Raw genomic sequence first — 23,203 nt, 5'->3', positions numbered from 1 at the left:
TTACAAAAATCCATTTTATCAAGATTTAATCCGTTCTGATACCTGTAAATACCCAATGGTAGGCATATTTGGCCAACCAAATAAATTAAACAAGTGATAATTTTTTATTCCTTCTCTCTATCGTTGAAACACCCAACTCCCCCATTGCTTTAATTGCATGCTCCACAGCCTAGATTCTCTCTCTCTCTCTCTAAAAGTTTATTCAACAACCAATTTCGCTTTTTTAAAGACTGACCTTTCTTTTGCTTGAAATACCCTTCCTCGAAATCTACTTCCTGCAGTCATTTCTCTTTTATAAATTTTCTTTTGCTCCTTTTATTTTACTCTCAAATCTCTTAGAATTGGTTTGTTTTTGTTGCTTTTGCTGCTATTGTTACTTCTTCTGCCTCCTTTTCTTATCAAAGAAGACAAAACTATTTTGTTAATTGTATGTGGTAACTTCTTTGCTGCAATAGATTGCATAAGGAGTTTAGAAGTATAGATTTGATATTGGAGGAGAGGTTGATCAATTGAGTTTGTCAATGAGATAAAAATGGAGAGACAAGTTGTGACACCCTACTTAAGACATAAATAATTTTCAGGCTTTAAATCATTGGTTTAAATTAAAATGGTTCACTTATTGTGGTAGTCGAGATAAGGTTATCCTTATTTTCCGTTATCCAAGTAGTGCTCATATCCCTAGCACTAGAATGTTACACAAGTTTTGAGAGAGAAACAGAAGATGGATAGAAATGGAGAAAGAAAAATGAAAATGGGAGAGAAGAAGATAGAAAATTATAAATTTAATTTAATTATAGTAATAATATTGTCTTTTTCACTTATAGATAGCGTTATTCAATTGACATAATACTTTTTAGCCAAATAATAATTTAACACATAGCGTTGTCACTTTCTCACAAAAATGCTCTCTCTTCTCTTTTAAGTTTTTTTTTTTTTAATAATTTATGCAGATGTGGTTTTGTTGACCGTTTTTGGTCGGTAGCACCCCCTCCCTCCATTTTGTTAACCTGTTTCTCATTTTTTTTCTTAGGGTTTTTAGTCTCTTTTCATGATTTTCTTTGTTTTTTTTTTTAATTTTTTTTGAAATAATCTCTAAATCTTGTGCTTTTTTAATAATTATGTATTGTTCTTAAATTTGATAGTTTCCTATCTCATCTTGGAGATTTATATCCTCTCCATCTAGAGTGGAGGGTTCGTTTTTATTCTGTTAGATCGACGTACATTGTGCAGATTTTTTTTTAAAGCTTTATTTTCTTCTACAAAAATCTGATAGTGCAGCCTACTTTTTCAATGAAATTTGTGATTCATCGTTTGGAGTTAGCTCCTGGATTTTTAGGATAGGTACGAGAGGTTCAAAAATCTACTCAGCCACTGTGAAGATCTGCATGCTCTGTTTTACTCGCAATTCAGCTGTTTTAAATAAGGACTCTATGATATTATGTCGGTCTAATTTTAATTTGGTCTTAAAAAAAGATTATATTTATTATTTGAATTTGATGAATGAAACCCTAAAATGCTTGCAAAAAAATTTATTATTTTTATAGTTACAAAAAGAAAATAGTAACTCTTACTGTATTAAAATAAATAGTAATAATAATAATAATAATAAAAGATTAAGCTAAATATACTTCTATATTATTTGTATATAATTATTAAATTTAGATTAAATTAATTGATTGAATTAGTTAATCAATTTGAATTTGTAATTGAATTAAATAAAAAAATAATTTAATAATTAAATCGATGAATCTGAGTTGATTCGTTCAATTTAATTATTTAATAATTTATTAAATATAATTTAATAAATGTTAAAGTTTGTAGACCCTTATTTTGTGATGAGTATATGCATTGAGGCCGTGGGAAATCCGATGATGAAAAATTATATGACTGTAAGATGTAATTGGAGGCATGGAGCTGAATTATTAATTCCGTGGCATGATATTGAAAAAAATAAAAATAATAATAAAGTTTTGGAGAAATTAATTTAATTAAATTTAAATAAAATTTTATTTTATTTAAATTTAATATGGGTAGTTCTTAAATGAATCTAACTAAGTTTAATTGGGCTCCATGGGTCTAAGAAAGCCTAGTTAGGAAATTTAAATGGGACCCATTTAATTGTTTTCTAAAAATTAAAATAACAAAATATCTTTCTCCTTCTTGGCCCCACTCTCTTCCTCACTCCCTATTGGTGTCACCCCCTTTCCCTCTCTTTCTATTGGTTGGAACACCTCACCCATATCCCAGTCTTATTCGAATTCTGCAATTGTAGTTGTTTTAAGTCATTTAAACTTTATCACCTTAAGACTTCAAACCCTACCACACCTCTTCCTCACTCCCTATTGGTGCCTTCCCTTTTCCTTGTCTTCCCATTGGTTGAAACACTTCATCCATATTTCAGTCTCACCCAAATTCTGCAATCGTAGTTGTTTAAGTTATCTAAACTTTATCACCCTAAGACTCCAAACTCTATCACACCTCTCTCCCAAAACCCTATAAATACCCTACTAGAGAAGAGAAGAAGGGATGATGGGAGAAAAGAGGAAGAGAAAATTCAAAGCTATAGGAAATTTAGAGACATTCAAAACTCTTTGAGTTCTTCCTTATTTTTTCTTTTCTTCAAGAAGATTTTCATACAAGATTTCTGAAAGGTCAGTTTTTATTGTTTTCTTTTCAAGATCTATACCATACAATATTTTAATTATATGCTCATTGTCTTCAATTTATTTTATATGTTCATATTGATCATGTAATCATGTTTAATTTGAGGGGATACACAACTCTGCACATGTTTAATTTCTGTCTCTCGTATTTTTATTATTTTTCTTTATTTTCTGAATCTGTAAAAAATTTGTAAAAATTATATTCATATTCTACACGAAATTCCATTAATTTTAGGCTCAAGAATCACTAAAAAAGCTTTAATATTTTGTAAGTTATAGCTGTTTGAAGTTAGGGTTCCTGTAAAATTTGATTTGCAGGATATCCGACTTGTGGAGCCCATATCTCCCTTGTTCCTTAATATTTTTGTGCAAATCTAGTGTCTAAAATTAACTTCAGAATCTTATGAATCTTTTTCAATTGGCTTTGCATTCATATCTGTTGTGGTTAATAAGTTATGAATTTTACAAAAAAGTAGTGCGATTCTGTCACTTAGAAAAGTTACGATTTATGTAGACCATTCGGTTAGGGTTTTGTTTGATTTATAAATTTTATGATCTTGTATGATATGTAGGCTATCTTCTGTAAATTTTTTTATAATTTTTAGACATGTATAACTGTTTTTAAAAAATCGGATTTCTTGCTACCGTTAATCTGCCAGATTTGAAAATTGTATATTTATGCATGTTCTTGTATTTTCTTCGGTTTTAATTGATATTTGATCTATTTTTCTGTGTTCTTTTAATTCAAGAAGTGTTATGAAGTGTTTGGATCATATTAAAAGACTTAGACCATTAGGTAGTTGTAACTAATTAGGAATCTTAACCCTTTAGGAGACTAAAGTTAGAATCCAATGTAAATTGTTATTAATATTTTCCTTATTTCTTTTATTTTCTTTAGTTTCTTTATTTTTTATTACAAACAAAATTGGTAAGTAGCCCTAAGGTAAGTACCAAAGAGGGCATTTGCGTGGAGCTTATATGGAGCTAAACGGGAGTAAGCCAAGGATATCATTGCCATACTAGAAGAGAAGACCATTTTTTAAGGGTAGCTTGCCCCAATGGCAACTGCATTTACCAACAGGTAAGTAGCTCTAAACTTCTCGAATAACCATTGGCATGAAATTGTAGTAATAATAGAACTTTTATTTGGTAAATTAAAATTAACTTTGTTTTTAATTTAACTGACTTTTGCATGTAATTAATTCAAATAAATACGTTGTAAATTAAAATTAATCTTGTTTGTAAATTAAACTAACATTGGCATGTAAATAAATTTAATTTAATACTTGGTAATTGTAAAATAAATTTACATGTTAGAAATCTTTATTAGGTTGTGATTGTTTGGGACTTATGTGATATTAGAATAAATTACACATGTACATAATTAACTTAGTTCAATTATCCTTAGGGTAACTTGGTGAAAATTAATTAATTAGGTTAAATAGAAACATAGGGTTATTTGAAATTGAATTTGTTTGTAAATTAAATTCCCAATAATAAATTAATTTTAGTAATCTGATAAATATCATTTAAATAATTAGCAACCCCATAGATAGGAATTACTTGTGCATGAAAATTGTGTGTAAACAACAACCCTTTTGTGAATTACTTGCATGTGTAGGATTAGAATTGCATTTTTAGGATAAAGTTTAATAAAGGAATAATAAACAAGACTTCTAGAAACATTAGTAGAGGACTGGCACTCGAGTTAACGAGATTAGACCAGGCGTAAGGGGTGCCTAACACCTTCCCCTTACGTACCCACTATCCCGAACCTAGACATTGGGCTATGGTAATGACGATTGTGGAAACTCTGCAAGGAGTAAGTTGCCATCCATGACCCTCAGAAGAAACACTGAATATGTCCCGGTTATTGCCCGGGTGGCGACTCTTGTCTATCTATGCCTTCGTGGCATAAATCCTTAGTACCGTGGGAGTGTTATGGGAAGACGGTACTTACCAGTGGTTTGATTCTATTAGGATTGTATGAAGTACATGTCTAGGAAATGCTGTCTAAGGAGGTGGTACTTAAGTGAGACCATTGTGACTCCACCATCTTTCCTGGGCATTACCTGGTGCATTTTATATAATTCTAATGTATGATATTTCACCTCACGCCCCCACCCCCTACAGTTTGGCGACTCCACTGGGGACTAAATGGATAGTTACTCCAACATGTTTCTATTAGTCTAATATTATTCCTTTGTTAAACTTTTTGCATTGCACTACACTATCACACGGATCACTCTTACCCTTTTAGCCTCGTTAGTACTAGCCAAGGAGACCATGGTTCTACTCGAGCTATGACGAATTGGTGAATGCTAGCACCCCATGCCCGTACCTTCGAGTATATAAAAGAGCCACAGCTCCGGCCGTTGTGCTTAATGGACAAGCTCTCGCATGGGTGACCCTTTTCCTACCCAATAAAGCCCATGAGCCATAGATTTCAACCCTAGGTACCCCGTAGATTTTTGTTGTGCTAGATTCGTATCATTACTGTTCAAACCATAAGTTCTAGTGGTAGTTGAGATGAACCTAGGCCTATGCATAAGCCCGATGTGTGTATAGGCCCAAGTCCATTTCAAAACCCATGTTAAGCAAGAGGATGCTTACTTATGGTTAAACTTTAAGGATATAAATCTTTTGTTTGTGAGGGAAGGATCGTCCTGGACCACCCCCTGTTGGTGTGTCCAGTGTACCATAGCCTAGGATAGAATTTTTTTTCTTACCCTGCACGTGAGAGTTGAAGGTATAAGGTGGCAAAGATTCAGTTCTGGAGATTTTTTTTTTCTTTCAATTTTGATTCAGTCTTTGGTCCGATTTTAGTTCAATTTATATGGTCTGGTTTTGGGTTCAGTTTTGGTTCTACTGGTATGGTTCGGTTTTGGTTTTGTAAAAGTAAAGGCAAAAAAAAAATAAATAAAAAATAAAAAAATGGTCCATTCATGCATTACATTCATGTACGTAGCATGCTTAGGTTAACCCTTAAATCCTATTTTTTTGAGCAAACATAGCCTTAAAGCACACCAAAGAGACTTCCAATCAGGTCACTTAGGTTAGGGAAGGGAAGAGATTAGTAAGGATTTCACCTGTACTACTTAAGATGGAAGAAACTATGACCGTGCTTGATGAAATATTGAACGCCAAAATGTTTGAGCTAGAAGAGACAATTGTGGTCAACTTTAGAAAGAGGCCCCAAGGTAGAACAATTAAGTGGCATTAAAGTTATTGAGGTTCAAATTGTGTCTCTCACCCTAAGGAGATTTTTCTAATTCAGCCAACCCATATCTGAAGTTTTGGAGTGTCTCAAAGTTTAAGACCTCCTGTAGCTCTTAGCACCCAGACCACTACCAAATCCATTCCCACCTAGCTATGATATCAACCAATGTTGCCGGTTCTACCAAGCCCATAGTCATGACACTGACTCATGCTTTCAACTTAAGCATGATATCTAAGATCTAATTGATGCTAAAAGAATAATTGACCCAGAAAATCAACCCAAAAGCCCCATTCCTAGCCAAAATTTCTACCTACACCAGGTCTTTACATGATCTCCATCATCCCAAATAACCCTAACAGAATTATTGACTTTATCCAACCCATCCAAAAAGCCCAATGAACTTATCCAACCCATCTAAAAGCCCAGTGAACCTATCCAACCCATCCAAAAGCCTAATGAACCTCAGTCTATAATGGTTGTTGACATTTGTGATAATTCTAGCTATGATGAGGGTCCTTTGGATGTCTGGACTGATTCTAATGAGGAGATAGTTGCATTACAACTAGATGATTCACTTCCACTATTGTCTGATTTTTAAGTTATTGGGATCTATGAAAACTTGATGGATCCAAAAGTGGTTACTGTGAAGAAAGGGATAAAATTTTTTTTTCTGCCATGGGCCTAGGAAAAAGTATAGATGGCCTGGTGACTTTTCTTGAGATGAAGGGGCGGATTACGAGTCATGGTTTGGGCTATGAGCCAACAGAAGAGGAAAAAGAGCCAAAACCTCCTAAGTTCTTGAAAGAGAGGGGCAATTACCTGGACATATGATTAGGGGTTACTACATGTGAAAGTGCTAAAGTAGAAAATCAGGACCATTAATCTAAGGACTGCATGGAAAGCTAAGCACCTAAAGTTATACTCCTAAGTTTGAGTTTGTTTTTTGTAATGCTCACAGTAGTGACACTGATGTTTCCAATTCTGATGTGCTTGATAAAGATTTTGAGGCAAAGATCAATAACATTCCCAATCCTTCTACTTACTTGTTTGATGTTTATTCTAATGGGCATATGCATGGCATTCATAATCATTTAGAATTTATTTTTGTTAATGCATCAAAATCAATCTCTATTAATTTGGGTACACCAAATAATCCTAAAGATATTAAGTTAGCTGAAGATTTAACCCAAGAAGAAAGAGATAAATTTATAGCCTTGTTAACAAAGTACCAAGAAGCACATGCCTCAAGCTTAAAATCAGATGGCCGATTCCCAAGCCACACTAGTGTCCCTATAGGAAAAGAGTGATCAAAAGTTGACTTAGCTAGTTATCCTAATGAGGAGTAAAATTTTATGCTATGAAGGATTAGTAGCAGCACATGTGGACCTAGAGGGAGAAGGAAAATGATATGAAAACATAAGGAGGTCTCTGGAAGTGAGAGAATACTCACAATAAGCCTACAAAAGAGATAGAGCAACAATTCATAGATTAGCTACTCAACTTACTTCAGCTGGGGGGCAATTCTACGAACTCTTATGTTTGATAGAAAAATAGGTTGAGCAAATAATGAAAGAAATACATGCAGGAAATGTGTGGTCCCCAAATGAATGGAAATGTTCTAGTTAGGAAAAAATGTTCGAAACATATAAGGATTGGTCTGAAAAAAAAAAAATCCCTTTATGTTCTTTAAGATTATCGTAGTACTACAAGGACATCCACGAGGGCAACCCCATTCTCTTTAGTGTATGGGACTAAAGTAGTGATATCCATTAAGCAATAGGTCAAGTCCTTAAGAGTGATGCTAGAAGCTAAGGTCCTAGAAAATGAGTGGGCCTAGAAGAGATATGAAGAACAAGCTTTGATTGATGAAAAGAGGATGTGAGCCTTGTATCATATGCAGGCTTATCAGAGGAAGATAGCTAGAGCCTTTAATAAGAAGGTGAAGCAAAAAAAGATCAAAGAGGGAGACATGGTTTTGAAATAAGCTCGGCTCGTCCCTTTTGATTTAATAGGAAAGTTTAACCCAAGCTAGGATGGTCCATACATAGTCAAAAAGATCTTGCTACTGTAAGAATATCAGACCTGGATAGGAATGAATTTCAAGAACCAGTCAATTTAGACAGACTTAAGTGGTACTTTATGTGAGACAGGCCCGCTAGGCTGAAAACCTACAAAAGGCGGTCTAAGCAAAAGTAAGAGTCAAAGAAAAAAAGAAAAGAAAAGAAAAAAAAATGCTAGATTGAAAACCTACAACAGGCAGTCTAGGCAAAAGGAGAGATGAGAGAAGATCTGGATGGAAAACCTGAAAAGGCCATTCAGCAGGTTATAAAACTTATTTCTAACTTTGGAAGGTTGAAAATTTAGCAAAACTAAATGTAAGAGGGAGTAATGGTGTACCTGAATAAAATAAAGAAGTTTTTATTGCATTAACTAGGAATAGGTTTTATTTAATTATGATTGTGAATGGTTGTGTCTTGAGGGATACATCAAAAGATTAAGTAATTGAACTGCATTGTTTTGATTTAACCTATTGTCTTATGAGCATGATAGAATAGCTGCTTGATATGAATGCCCTAGTGATTGTTTAATTTAAAAAAAAAAAAAAAAAAGGAGAAAAAGAACAAGAAAAAAGGAGCTCGCTAGGTGGAAAACCCAAAAGGGCCGCTTAGGCAAAAGTTAGAGCAAGCTCGCTGAAATGAAAACTCAAAAGAGCATTTCAAGCAAAAGTTAGAGCACAAAGAATTGAGTTCATGGAAGATAAAGGAGTCAAGGCAGAAAAGTTTTGAAATAGCTATAGAATAATGAAGCATGGGGGAGAGAAGAAAAAGAAAAATCAGAGGAAAATTGTATTGTGACCTTAAGGAAGTCTTTTCGGTGAATAATTTTTCTCAAAAATTTTGAGGCTAAAAGAAAGTTTTGCAAAAAGAGGTCCCTCAGAGGACTAAGTTTTTTTTAGAATATCTAGCAAAATCAGCATGCCCATGATAGGAAGTAGCATACAAGAAGCACAAAAATCACAAAAAGAGTTCTGAGACCTAGTCATCCCAATTTTTTCAAATCATGAAATAGATATTTTTTGGTAAGTCCTTAGACATTGTTTAGGGCGCACGACATAGTTGTGTAAGGCATAGAATAACGTGCATCAACATGTCACCTGTAGGTGTGTAAGGCGTAGAATAACATGCATCACCACAGTTTCAAGTGTCGAACTACGAGGGGGTCTGATTCTTCCTCAGGATAGCGAGGAGGATACGTAGGTAGTTTAGGATCATGGTCCTAAATACGAACCCACAACATTTCATGACAGATGTTTTTTAGTAAGTCCTTAGACGTTGTTTAGGGCATATGGTATAGTTGTGTAAGGCGTAGAAGAACACGCATCAACATGTCACCTGTAGGTGTGTAAGGCGTAGAAGAACATGCATTACCACAGTTTCAAGTGTCAAACTACGAGTGGGTCTGATTCTTCCTCAGGATAATGAGGGGGATACGTAGGTAGTTTAGGACTGCGGTCCTAAATACGAATCCACAACATTTCAAATCACACAGTTGCCATTGTCATGAGACTGTAGCTAGTCTCATGACACAGAGTGTATCGACAGAGCAAGATGCACTCAATTCTCACATGACACAGTTATCACTGTTATAAGACCGTAGCTAGTCTCATGATGCAGAGTGTATCGACAGAGCAAGATACACTCATTTTTTTACATGACACAGTTATTACTGTTATGAGACCGTAGCTAGTCTCATAACATATAGTATGTCAACCGAGCAAGATATACTTGATCCTCATAGCCAATGTTTCATAGTTATTAGAAATTTGAGTTATACTTTGACGAAACTTAAGCAATGCTTTCGCATTGATTTCAACTTTCGCCAAAGTGGGGGGCAAACTGTAGACCCTTATTTTGTGATGAGTATGTGCATTGAGGCCGTGGGAAATCCGATGATGAAAAATTATATGACTGTAAGATGTAATTGGAGGCATGGAGCTGAATTATTAATTCCGTGGCATGATATTGAAAAAAATAAAAATGATAATAAAGTTTTGGAGAAATTAATTTAATTAAATTTAAATAAAATTTTATTTAATTTAAATTTAATATGGGTAGTTCTTAAATGAATCTAACTAAGTTTAATTGGGCTCCATGGGCCTAAGAAAGTCTAGTTAGGAAATTTAAATGGGACCCATTTAATTATTTTTTAAAAATTAAAATAACAAAATATCTCTCTCCTTCTTGGCCCCACTCTCTTCCTCACTCCCTATTGGTGTCACCCCCTTTCCCTCTCTTTCTATTGGTTGGAACACCACACCCATATCCCAGTCTTATTCGAATTTTGCAATTGTAGTTGTTTTTTAAACTTTATCACCTTAAGACTTCAAACCCTACCACACCTCTTCCTCACTCCCTATTGGTGCCTTCCCTTTTCCTTGTCTTCCCATTGGTTGAAACACCTCATCCATATTTCAGTCTCACCCAAATTCTGCAATCGTAGTTGTTTAAGTTATCTAAACTTTATCACCCTAAGACTCCAAACTCTATCACACCTCTCTCCCAAAACCCTATAAATACCCTACTAGAGAAGAGAAGAAGGGATGATGGGAGAAAAGAGGAAGAGAAAATTCAAAGCTATAGAAAATTTAGAGACATTCAAAACTTTTTGAGTTCTTCCTTATTTTTTCTTTTCTTCAAGAAGATTTTCATACAAGATTTCTGAAAGGTCAGTTTTTATTGTTTTCTTTTCAAGATCTATGCCATACAATATTTTAATTATATGCTCCTTGTCTTCAATTTATTTTATATGTTTATATTGATCATGTAATCATGTTTAATTTGAGGGGATACACAACTCTGCACATGTTTAATTTCTGTCTCTCGTATTTTTATTATTTTTCTTTATTTTCTGAATCTGTAAAAAATTTGTAAAAATTATATTCATATTCTACACGAAATTTCATTAATTTTAGGCGCAAGAATCACTAAAAAAGCTTTAATATTTTGTAAGTTATAGCTGTTTGAAGTTAGGGTTCCTGTAAAATCTGATTTGCAGGATATCCAACTTGTGGAGCCCATATCTCCCTTGTTCCTTAATATTTTTGTGCAAATCTAGTGTCTAAAATTAACTTCAGAATCTTATGAATCTTTTCCAATTGGCTTTGCATTCATATTTGTTGTGGTTAATAAGTTATGAATTTTACAAAAAAGTAGTGCGATTCTGTCACTTAGAAAAGTTACGATTTATGTAGACCATTCGGTTAGGGTTTTGTTTGATTTATAAATTTTATGATCTTGTATGATATGTAGGCTATCTTCTGTAATTTTTTTTATAATTTTTAGACATGTATAACTGTTTTTAAAAAATCGGATTTCTTGCTACCGTTAATCTGCCAGAATTTGGAAATTGTATATTTATGCATGTTCTTGTATTTTCTTAGGTTTTAATTGATATTTGATCTATTTTTCTGTGTTCTTTTAATTCAAGAAGTGTTTGGATCATATTAAAAGACTTAGACCATTAGGTAGTTGTAACTAATTAGGAATCTTAACCCTTTAGGAGACTAGAGTTAGAATCCAATGTAAATTGTTATTAATATTTTCCTTATTTCTTTTATTTTCTTTAGTTTCTTTATTTTTTATTACAAACAAAATTGGTAAGTAGCCCTAAGGTAAGTATCAAAGAGGGCATTTGCGTGGAGCTTATATAGAGCTAAACGGGAGTAAGCCAGGGATATCATTGCCATACTAGAAGAGAAGACCCTTTTTTAAGGGTAGCTTGCCCCAATGGCAACTGCATTTACCAACAGGTAAGTAGCTCTAAACTTCTCGAATAACCATTGGCATGAAATTGTAGTAATAATAGAACTTTTATTTGGTAAATTAAAATTAACTTTGTTTTTAATTTAACTGACTTTTGCATGTAATTAATTCAAATAAATACTTTGTAAATTAAAATTAATCTTGTTTGTAAATTAAACTAACATTGGCATGTAAATAAATTTAATTTAATACTTGGTAATTGTAAAATAAATTTACATGTTAGAAATCTTTATTAGGTTGTGATTGTTTGGGACTTATGTGATATTAGAATAAATTACACATGTACATAATTAACTTAGTTCAATTATTCTTAGGGTAACTTGGTGAAAATTAATTAATTAGGTTAAATAGAAACATAGGGTTATTTGAAATTGAATTTGTTTGTAAATTAAATTCCCAATAATAAATTAATTTTAGTCATTTGGTAAATATCATTTAAATAATTAGCAACCCCATAGATAGGAATTACTTGTGCATGAAAATTATGTGTAAACAACAACCCTTTTGTGAATTACTTGCGTGTGTAGGATTAGAATTGCATTTTTAGGATAAAGTTTAATAAAGGAATAATAAACAAGATTTCTAGAAACATTAGTAGAGGACTGGCACTCGAGTTAACGAGGTTAGACCAGGCGTAAGGGGTGCCTAACACCTTCCCCTTACGTACCCACTATCCCGAACCTAGACATTGGGTTATGGTAATGACGGTCGTGGAAACTCTGCAAGGAGTGAGTTGCCATCCATGACTCTCAGAAGAAACACTGAATATGTCCCGGTTATTGCCCGGGTGGCGACTTCTGTCTATCTATGCCTTCGTGGCATAAATCCTTAGTACCGTGGTAGTGTTATGGGAAGGCAGTGCTTACCAGGTGGTTTGATTCTATTAGGATTGTATGAAGTACATGTCTAGGAAATCTTTGTCTGGAGGTGATGCTTAAGTGAGACCATTGTGACTCCACCATCTTTCCTAGGCATTAGCTGGTGCATTTTATATAATTCTAATGGATGATATTTCGCCTCACGCCTCCACCCCCTACAAGTTTTATTTTAAATAATTAAAATTTAATTAATTTTATTTATTTATTTATATTAATAATGATATATTTAATTAATTTTTAATTAATTTATATATATTTAATTGATTCTTAATAACAAAGAAAATTTAGATTACAACCCACTAATTTAATTTATTTTTTGGCAAATTGTATAAAATTAATTTGTGTTTAATTATTATGATTTTTTATAAGTTGAATAGGTTACCATTTTCCTTCAGCTATACAATTGAATAATCTCTGTGAACAAATCCTATCAATGAAAATTGGATCAATGAAGCCAGTGGCGGTGCTGTTCATTGTAGTTTTGGGGCTTTGTGCTTCTGAAGGAATAATAAAACCCTAGCACAAACATTCTCACCTATTTTATCTACTTTGTTACACCAAATCTTGTTAATGGCGGAGAGAGGCGAAGTTAAAGTGATCACCCTAGGAGGCAAGGGTTCGTCTCTCTCGTCCTCCTCCGTCTACGCCGTCGCCACCGGCAAAGCTCAGTTACGTAATGACTCATCGGCGCTCGATAGGTTGCTTTCTGAACAAAACTTTGCGACGCCTCTTAAACCATTCCAAATCCCCTTGCCCAAAATCTTAACACCTCTACAAATTCGTGCCTCTCTCACCCTTCTCCTCAATAAGCTCCTCCTCCACTCTAATTCGGCCAATATCCGTACCCTTCTTCCTAATCTCATTTCCAAATGCCTTAATTCGAAATTTGAGACTTGGAATTTCGACTCCATTGATGTGACCCAAGAGGAACGCCTCGTACTAGAGAAATCATCTGCTCATGTGTACGGTGTTTGTTCCATTTTGGACTATGAATCTACGGCTTTGGCTTCACTTGTGGATTCGGTGGCTGCGCTGTCGTGTGAGGCGGCCAAGGCTGACGTGGCTGTGTTTGGTTCCATGGACACCGGAGATGTTTTCCTTGACAAGGAGGGGACTGGGGTTGCCGGAGACATGAAGATGTTGCTTAATGGGTCTAAGCTGGTAGGTAAGGTTCAGAACGAAGCATTTTCTAAGATTCCCAAAATTAATGGGAGACTGAGGGAGGTGGTGAAGTCGGTTCATTCTGTGACACGTATCGCATTGAATTCCCGTGAGGAAGTCTATGAAGGTGATGCCATTCCGGCTGTGTTAGGATTGGCTGCAGCGCTCCAAAAATTGGGAAAGAGTAGTTTGTGTCGGGCGAAAATGAATTTAGATGCAGTGGGAAATGAAAGCCTGAAAACTGGTTTGTTGAGTACGTTTGAGAAGCAATGCCCTAATGAGGATGTTTTAAGGAATGCTTATAAGCTGGTTTTGGATTCAGATTTTGAGGAGGATAATGGGAAATTTGTGCATGAAGTGAATGCTTTATTGGGGACCGTGTGGAGTATTGTTTCCTGGGAGGGGATAACAGCGTTTGTTGCACTTGAAGGTGGAGAATTGATGAGTGAAAAAGGTGTTGAAGAAATTGGAGTGAATGGGAGGGATGAGAATTTGGTAAAGAAGAACGGTGAGAAGAAGAAGAAAAAGGCGGTTTTGGGGAAAGGGACTAGTGTGATTGTACAATTAATTAAGGATAGGTTGCAGCTTAAGGGAGGGGATTCCAGTGGTAGTTTGCAGGCATTGGAAAAATGGGTTCAAGATCTTTTGTTGTTTTTGGATCCAAAAGAACCCGATTTTGATGAACTAGTGCAAAAAGTGAAAGAGATTGTGGAAAGCAATGAAAGTAGAAGACTTCCAAAACTTCCAAAGGTAATAAATTCTGATAATAATTTCACATTTATTAATTCTGCTTTTGGTTCTCGTTGGAGCCCTGTTTTATCATTTTTTTTTTATGAAACCTCTTAAATTGAAGTGAATAATTAAATGTTGATGCATGTCTCAGATCAAGTATGGTTTGAGGGTCATATTTAGAATAATGATACTGAGAGAGAGGGGACGCAGGGTTTACGGATAGTGAATAATGCCATTGAATGGAAGTGAGTTTAAATGCCTAGAACAATGAAGGTAAACTGTATGCCGCAAAGATATCAACTCTTCATCTTGAAAACATAATGTCTTTAAGATCAGTTCAAAGGCGGTCAATAGAAAGGCTTCCCAAAGCTAAGGCAGCTTGATGGTTGTTCAACTGTTCATGGATTGTTTATAAAAATTACAGTCAATGGACACAGGGGAGTAAATTATGCATGTAAAGCACTGTTACTCGATTTTTTTTTTTGTAAGATTTGTTTCAATGAATTCAGTTTTGCTCCTTGAAAATAGTAAAGGTCAAACAAATTTGAAATAGTGTATAATTTAGATTTTTGTTTTGTGAAATTGTTAAATGTTAATAGATGCTAAAGAGGCTGGTTAAAGCTTATAGGCTTGGTTAAGTCCTCTTTTCCCTTCTTGTTTTTCTTATTCTTCTACCTAGGTTAATCTTTGATCCCTAAATATAACATTTTGAAATGAATTTGTTGTGCTATTTGAATCCAATTCAGGAATGTGTATACTATACGTTATGATGATGGAAATTATTGTTATAGAAACTATAATTGGGAGACAGTTCTGCCTGTCTTGACTTTCCTTGTTTTATTTCAATTATTTTCTGAAGGTGTATTATTATTATTATTATTATTATTATTATTATTATTATTATTATTATTATTATTAGGGGACTCGTGATTTTGCAAAAGAACAAATGGCGATAAGAGAGAGAGCATTTTCAATAATAACAGAGGTTTTCAAGAGGCATGGTGCCACAGCCTTAGACACTCCTGCATTTGAATTGAGAGAGACTCTTATGGGGAAATATGGGGAGGATTCAAAATTAATTTATGATCTTGCCGACCAGGTAAATAACTGTTATTTCTTGATTCAATTGAGCTGATATATAGTTTCTTGTTGCTGTTAGTTTTGACATTAGTTAGTATTTTAACTCATAGTCTGTATAATAGTTTATCGGAGTTGTTAAGTATATATATTTATCCTTTTTATGATTGTTGTCATTATTGTTGCTGATAGATGTATTTGTATGAAGGTTACAGCCTTTGCAGTGCATTTTTCAAAACAAAGGAAATGAAAAGAGAGGAATGAGGTTTGTTTTTAGGCAAATGGATTTAGGTCATAGCTCATGCATGTGTCAGGCCCAGTGTTTTGAGGCTGGAAAACATTTAAAATAAATTCCTGATCTATCATAAAGTCTCTTGATTATTAAAATCTCCATTTAATAGAAGACTTTTCATTTTTTTTTATTTTAGTTAAATTGCAATAGGTAGTGTTTTGATTAATCTTTTTCACAGTGGCTTTTTCATATTTGGTTCTTTTTCTTATTGATGAAATTGTTCTCTCTCTTTCTCTCTCTCTCTCTCTCTCTCTCTCTCTCTGTGTGTGTGTGTGTGTGTGTGTGTGTGTGTGTGTACACGCTTTGTTCTTAACTCATAGACTGTGTTTGGTTCTTCATGAACTATTTTTATTTAATTGATTATGTTAAGGGGTAAAGTGCAGATAATTATTCATAGTTGTAATATATTTTGTCATGCTTTTTTTCCACATGTTACAGGGTGGAGAGCTTTGTTCTTTGCGGTATGACTTAACTGTTCCATTTGCTAGGTATGTGGCTATGAATGGCATCACCTCCTTTAAACGGTATCAAATAGCTAAGGTGTACAGGAGAGATAACCCATCTAAGGGAAGATACCGTGAATTTTATCAATGTGACTTTGATATTGCTGGCCAATATGAAGAAATGGGACCAGATTTTGAGATTGTTAAGATTTTGACAGAGTTGCTTGATGAGCTAGACATTGGAGATTATGAGGTAATTCTTGCTAGTTGATTTTACCTATCTTTGTTAGCAAATTCTAGAGCTTGAATTTATTGTGGTAGTTGATAAAGCTGATCCTTTCAATGTATATATTAAATCTTATTGCATATGATTTCAGATGAGAATTAGATGATATGATAAATGCATAAATGTCATGGATTCTTAAAATGATAATGAAATTCGAGTTCTGGATCTGGATCAAAGTTCTATATTATCGGTTATTACTGACCCAGACAAATAAAATGGGTTGATACTTAATAAGTTGTATAGTGGCTGTTCTTTCATTTCTACACAGTTCAGGTTAATGCGGCTAGCATTAGAATCCAACCACATTTGGGGTACCATTAGACTGCGTAAAGGCTGATTCTTCCCTTTCCTTTGCTTGTTGTGGTATAGAACTTGCTGGAACTGCTATCTCTGAGTGGTTCATTGCATTTTTTGTTTACTTCTTGGGAGATAATTTTGAGCCATCAAAATAATTTCAGTGCTGATACAAATGTGCATTTTTTTTTTTTGTAAAAAACATTTTTAACGTGACAGGTTAAATTGAATCATCGGAAATTGTTGGATGGTATGCTAGAAATTTGTGGAGTGCCAGCTGAAAAGTTTCGTACTATTTGTTCAAGTATTGACAAACTAGACAAGCAATCCTTTGAGCAAGTTAAAAAAGAAATGGTGAGAGCTTATGCAGCCAACCTTGATTTGAGTTTTCTAAGAGAACATCCTTCAATAATATATCCTTTCTATTGGTTTAGTGAAAAAAGATTCCTGTTTAAGTAATATATACAGTTCAAAATTGCACCACTTGCTATATATTCTGCTAGATAGTTTGAGCTGAATTTTGTTTATTTGTTTCCAAAATCATTGCCAGGATATCAATTATCAAAATCAATCTATTATCATTTTTCTTTTAAATTTAATAGAACTTTGTGTATGTCTTTAACATGATTGTATCATTTGAAAGTTTCCAAAAGCCTTTCTGGAATTTTATTTTTGAAGTTAAAGGAGTTGATAAATTTCTGGAATTATATCACATGACTTTGGGAGTTGAGGATTTAACCCAAAATCGTTCAGAGTGGAAAAAGCGAATCCATATAGCCGACCCCAAATTTTTGGGATAAAGGCTTAGTTGAGTTGAGTTGAGTTGTATATCACATGACTTTGCACTATTGGTCTATGGTCTCTGAGTTCTTGGGGCAAATTTGCTGGGGTATCAGAGAGATATACATGAAAGTGCATCACATCATGTATTTTATTGGACTTGATAATTCTTGACCTTAGTTAACCATGCAGCTTCTCTCTCTTAGATCACCTTAATTCTATCGAAACAATCTACTTAAAACCTAAAACTTCAATCAGTGGTTAGTCACAAAAATTACATAAATATTAGACATAGCAGAAGTGACGCCCTTTACCATGAAGATTCTTGGGTTGAGTCATGTGTTAAGTAGATGAATTAATTATTGATGATTTGAACGGGTATGTGATATCCTATAAAAAGCCTCCATATTTTTGGTTCCTTGGAATTGTGCCACTACAAATTTCCACAAGGAGGCATTGAACCATTTTGAGTTTATTCTAATGATCAGTAAATTTTCATATTTCATTCATATCATTTTCTTATGTCATCAAATATATAAAATCATATTCCTTGTCCTATAATTATTATGTAATATATACTTTGTTTTCTCTTAATTGAATGATGATCTTATTTCATGGGTTTTCTTCTTTTAATGGTGTATTTTAAAATGTCTGGAGGTTGAGGAGAAGGGATTAAATGTTGAGACAGCAGACAAAATCGGCACTTTTGTCAAGGAAAGGGGACAGCCTAAGGAATTATTATCAAAGCTTAAACAGGAGGGCAGCAAGTTTTTGGAAAACACTTCTTCTAAACGTGCATTGGATGACTTGGAAATTTTATTTGATACTCTGGAAAAGTCAAGGTGCATTGACAAAGTGGTTTTTGACTTGAGTCTTGCTAGGGGGCTTGATTATTATACCGGAGTCATATTTGAAGCAGTTTTTAAGGGGACTACACAGGTAAAATTCCATTCATGCCTCTGGATATCCCTGTGTTAGTTTGCTTTGTCTTAAATGTTATTTTTATTATTTTTCGTTTTAGTATAATGCATGAGGAAGATTTTGGCAAAAATTATGATCTGTTAGTTTTGTTATTGGATTGTAGTTAAATCAGTCAAATGGAGAACCTGTAGTTCTTTTAGAACTGTTGGTAGGAAATGGATGTATGGAACTGCTGCAGATCCGTCTCCTAATCCTAGGGATTTTAGGAGAACACAAACCTATTTTAGGAAGAAATATAGAAATAGGAATTTGTTTTGTGATTTTTCTTAATTGGATTAGTGTCCCTAATTAGATTGGGATTCTTAACTCCTAAATAAATTGAGATCCTTAATTCCTAATTAGATATTTAGGGTTGTACAAGCACTATATATAAGTCTTGTTATTTTCATTATTTTTCAGTTTTGTGATGACAATTTTTATTAGATTAATATAACTTTGAAAATTAGTTCTCGTTTCAAGGATGGGTCCTTGATTTGTTCTTTGTTCTTGTTCTTGGTTCTACATCAAATTGTGTAGATCCAATTCCTAATCCTAAGGATTTTAGGAGACCACAAACCTATTTTAGGAAGAAATATAGAAATAGGAATTGTAGGGATTTGTGATTGTATATTCTTAATTGGATTAGGGTTCCTAATTAGATTGGGATTCTTAATTCCTAAGTAGATTGGGATCCTTAATTCCTAATTAGATATTTAGGGTTATACAAACACTATATATAATTCTAGTTATTTTCATTATTTTTGGGTTTTGTGATGACAATTTTTATGAGATTAATTTAACTTCAAGAATTAGTTCTCTTTTCAAGGATTGGTCCTTGATTTGTTCTTTGTTCTTGTTCTTGGTTCTACATCAAATGTAATTCTAAGAAGGACCAGATTCAATGCCAAGTGATTCATAAAATTGCTGAAATAGGACCGGGTTTAATAGTCAACCTCACTAGAAAGATAAAGGTACTGCAGCCTGGGTATGTTCCAGGTTCTGAATATTGTGCAAGAAAGTTCTAATACTTTTAACAGTATGTTGTATTTTATTGATGTGATGGAATAAAACGAATGAATCAGTGATTGCAATTTCTCCTGTATCTGTGATTTCATAAATGATGTTGAAATCCCTTAGAACAGAATGACCTACTCTGAGGATCTGATTCAAAGAGGTGGACTTCTCACTTACTTTGTAAAATTCTTATTTTCTTTCCTACTGATTTGATATCCCTTTTTAATCTGACATTGAAACTTTTTAGTTCTGAACTCGTATCTCACCCATATAATTGTTTGCCTGACCACGTTAAAAGTACTATGGTTCTGTTTCACACAAAAATTATGTAGTGGTATACTTTCTTCAATGAGCACTTTCAACTGGCCCTGCATCTTGTTTCTGCATCAAGCATTTGCATTCATCCTCTCTAAAGAAACTATTCTATTCATAATCGAAGGCACTTTAAGAAAGTCGTGGTGTAACATCTACAATTGTATCTAGGGCTGGCTCCATCTCCAGTTCTCCACCTGCTTATATGTGGCAATTGAAAAGTCAGTGGCAAGTGGTGTAGCGATGTTGACAATGACTGTTGAGATTGGTTGAGGTGGTGATTTTAGTGGTAGTGGTTGTAGGTGATACTTGATGCATGCGGCTGTTGTAAAATTGTAGCCGAGTCTTTAGAATATTGTTGTTTGATTTGGATTTTTTTTGTTGGGAATGGTGTCAAAAAAAAAAAAAAGTAAACGTATTGAGAACTGGCTTAGATCAAGTTGGTTAATGTTGCATTTTGAAGCTGTCCACCAGAGAAAGAGGGTGTGAGAGATGGGCTCAACATTCTTCTTCTTCTTCTTCTCTTCTTTTTCTATTTTTTTTTTTTTGAGAAAGTTTATTCTAAAAAAAAATAAAAAAAAAGGGAAAAGAAAGGTTCTGTAAACCAACATAGAAAAATCAAATTACTAGTCTTGAATGGTGACTGTCATATTTGGCTAGCAACTGAAACATGCTTGATACTTGATAGTGGTGCCTAATTGCGACACTATAGTTAGTCAATGACCATAGCTTGGTTTACAATTTTATTTTTTCATTTTTATTTATTTATTTATTTTTATGATCATGAGATAGACCTGAGTTTAGTTACAGGAGTTGGGATATCCTTTGATCAGACTGGGTTTATATTATATTTTAGTGTGAAGATAAATGCTTAAAAAGTCTGCAAATTATGCAATAAAAATGTAGTTGAATTTGATAAATAAAAAGATTGTCTTATTAATCTCACTCTTACAAACCTCTTTTCTCTTTATTTTTATTTATCCAGTCAATAATGCAACAATGCAAGCATAGTTATTAAAGGCTCAAGGCGCACTAAGGTGCCAAGGGGTCCTGGAGCCTAGGCGCAAGGCGAAGGTGAAGGTGCACGCTTGAGCGAGATGAGGCGAAAAAAAAAAAAAAAAAAAAAAAAAAGTAAAATAAATATGAATATCCCATCAAACTTCGAATAATATAAAACTAAAAATAATAATAACCAATAAGCATTCAAGTACTAAATTATTAAAACTTTAATAGTCTTTTAATCTTTCGTAACTAATGTTAAGAAATTATAAATTGACTATATCTTCATCTTTTTCTACAGCTTTATCCTCTTAATATTCATCTTCAAAATCAATATCTTCATCATTTCCCTCACCTTTAAGAACTAAAGGAGTATTAACTTTTCTTTTTGAAAAAGATAATGAGTGGTAGTGTTTATAATGAAAATATGAGAGGTTTGTAATCCTGAGTATGTTAGTTTGATGAGATTTTGGTGACTAGTTATCATCAACGATATTAATTTTGAAAACTTCTAAATCAACAAATTTTGAGTTGGGTGGTAGTGCTTTTTGTTAATGGAAGTACTCGCCAAATGTAGAAATAAAAAAGGCGTGCCTTTCTAACCTTGCGCCTGGAACAAGGCGTACACCTAGGCGTATAAGGCGAGGGCCTAGTGAATGTTGCCCACCTTTCTCCTGTAGAGGCGCTAGTATTGGAGCCTGAGATGCGCCTTTAATAACTATGAATGCAAGTGTAGGTCGTGTGATTTTATTCCTAGAATTATATGGTTGTTGACTAACTTCTAACTCAGGTTGGTTCAATTGCTGCTGGAGGACGATATGACAACCTTATAGGAATGTTTGGTACAAAGCAGGTTCCAGCTGCTGGGGTCAGTCTTGGAATTGAGCGAGTATTTACTATAATGGAGCAACTTCAAAAGGACCGGAAGCAGGTGATAAGGACATTTCATGTGACTTCTGCACATGTCTGATATATTAGATAATATGTTACTGTTTTAAATTATGAATTCTTCACCTGGAGCCCAATTGTTATGCAAAATTTTTAGAAGCTGGTATTCTGAATTCATGTTAGTCAATTGGCAAGTAAACCCTTACCATGCAAAAACTTTCTTTGGCCCATAATTTTTCTTTTGCAGTAAAAAAATAATAACTACCTTAATTTTAAGTAAAAAAACAATAACTGCACCTTTGGATTGATGCCACTGAAAAAAATATTAACTACATTTGTCATCCCCATTTGTGTGTTAATGCCCAAATGGTCAAAAAGTTGTTTGCCTTTTATTTTAGGTATTCAAGAGTGAAATCACATCTGACTTTGTTGGATGGAATGCTATTTTTAATGTAATTTAAAATGAGATTAGGCGTGCTTTTCATTCGCCTCTGACTAATGTCTATGCTCTGGAAATAAGTAAACTATCACTAACAGAATTTATTTGATTAATGTTTAGAATTGCCATAGGCAAAAAAGTTGCTAAATCTTCAGTTTTTTCCTAAGAAACTTGTTCAGAGATTTACTCCATTCTTGTATAACAAATTGAAACTGATGAGCAGTTGTTCTTTTGGCTGTTGGCAGACAACGAGACCTACTGAAACCCAAGTTCTGCTGAGCATACTTGGGGATAAAAGTAAACTATCTTTAGCTGCAGAGCTTGTCAGTGAGCTATGGAGTGCCATGGTGAAAGCAGAATACGTTGTGAGTACCAGGTTTAGTAAGCATATTGATCGTGCCAAAGAGTCAAGAATTCCGTGGATGATTCTTGTAGGTGATAAGGAGCTAGAGAAAGGGATTGTAAAAGTAAAGAATCTTGAGACCACAGTCGAAGAAGAAGTTCCTAGAAGTACATTTGTTGAAGAAATTAAGAGACGGTTGAACCTTTGAAAATCTCATCTGGTAGACACAAAACCTGAGCCATTGTTACTTAAGCATTTAGAATTTTGCGGATGTGGTGGGCAAAGGTATTGACACCAAAAGCCCAAAATGAATTTTTTTTTTTTAATTTTTAATATATATATATATATATATATATATATATATTTTTTTTTTTTTTTATTTTTAATCTTCTCTATTATTTTAATGGGATGGTATATCAAAAGCTCCAAAAGAATAGGTTGTACTACTCTAATTATGAGAATCGATGTGCTGTTAAATACGATTTGACAAAAGAATGATTGTTACGTTATAGTTGAAATTTGAAGTGAAGGCTGCTGAGTGATGGGATTTTTTTGTTCTTCTGTTTACAGTTTATTTGATTGGCATTTTACCTTTTTTTT

The 23,203-nt window shown here is 33.8% G+C and overlaps 1 protein-coding gene across 2 annotated transcripts; it reads left to right on the top strand.

Annotated features, from left to right (window-relative positions):
- The first annotated feature begins 12,965 nt into the window (after window positions 1-12,965).
- On the top strand, window positions 12,966-22,874 carry LOC131176511 (histidine--tRNA ligase, cytoplasmic-like). Of its 2 annotated transcripts, XM_058141553.1 has the most exons (7): window positions 12,967-14,494; window positions 15,396-15,575; window positions 16,284-16,541; window positions 17,088-17,222; window positions 18,306-18,587; window positions 21,724-21,864; window positions 22,506-22,874. In XM_058141553.1, exons 1-7 carry the CDS (start codon window positions 13,154-13,156, stop codon window positions 22,809-22,811), a joined length of 2,643 nt encoding a protein of 880 aa, XP_057997536.1. In that variant the 5' UTR covers window positions 12,967-13,153; the 3' UTR covers window positions 22,812-22,874. The 2 variants fall into 2 exon arrangements, with proteins under 2 accessions (XP_057997537.1, XP_057997536.1); XM_058141554.1 differs by lacking the exons at window positions 21,724-21,864; window positions 22,506-22,874 and adding an exon at window positions 20,920-21,063 and having other exon boundaries at window positions 12,966-14,494.
- The last annotated feature ends 329 nt before the right edge of the window (window positions 22,875-23,203 follow it).

This window comes from Hevea brasiliensis, unplaced genomic scaffold (genome assembly GCF_030052815.1).
Source record: "Hevea brasiliensis isolate MT/VB/25A 57/8 unplaced genomic scaffold, ASM3005281v1 Scaf144, whole genome shotgun sequence".
NCBI lineage: Eukaryota > Viridiplantae > Streptophyta > Magnoliopsida > Malpighiales > Euphorbiaceae > Hevea > Hevea brasiliensis.
Note: the sequence above shows the minus strand (reverse complement) of the source record. Positions and strands in the feature narration are given on the sequence as shown.

What these genes read in the sequence shown, in the direction of transcription:
- LOC131176511 (XM_058141553.1), top strand. Translation starts at nt 13,154, where the DNA reads ATGGCGGAGAGAGGCGAAGTTAAAGTGATCACCCTAGGAGGCAAGGGT. An exon ending in TTTATGATCTTGCCGACCAG is followed by an intron (nt 15,576 to 16,283) that starts GTAAATAACTGT and finishes CACATGTTACAG; the next exon opens with GGTGGAGAGCTTTGTTCTTT. An exon ending in TAGACATTGGAGATTATGAG is followed by an intron (nt 16,542 to 17,087) that starts GTAATTCTTGCT and finishes TTAACGTGACAG; the next exon opens with GTTAAATTGAATCATCGGAA.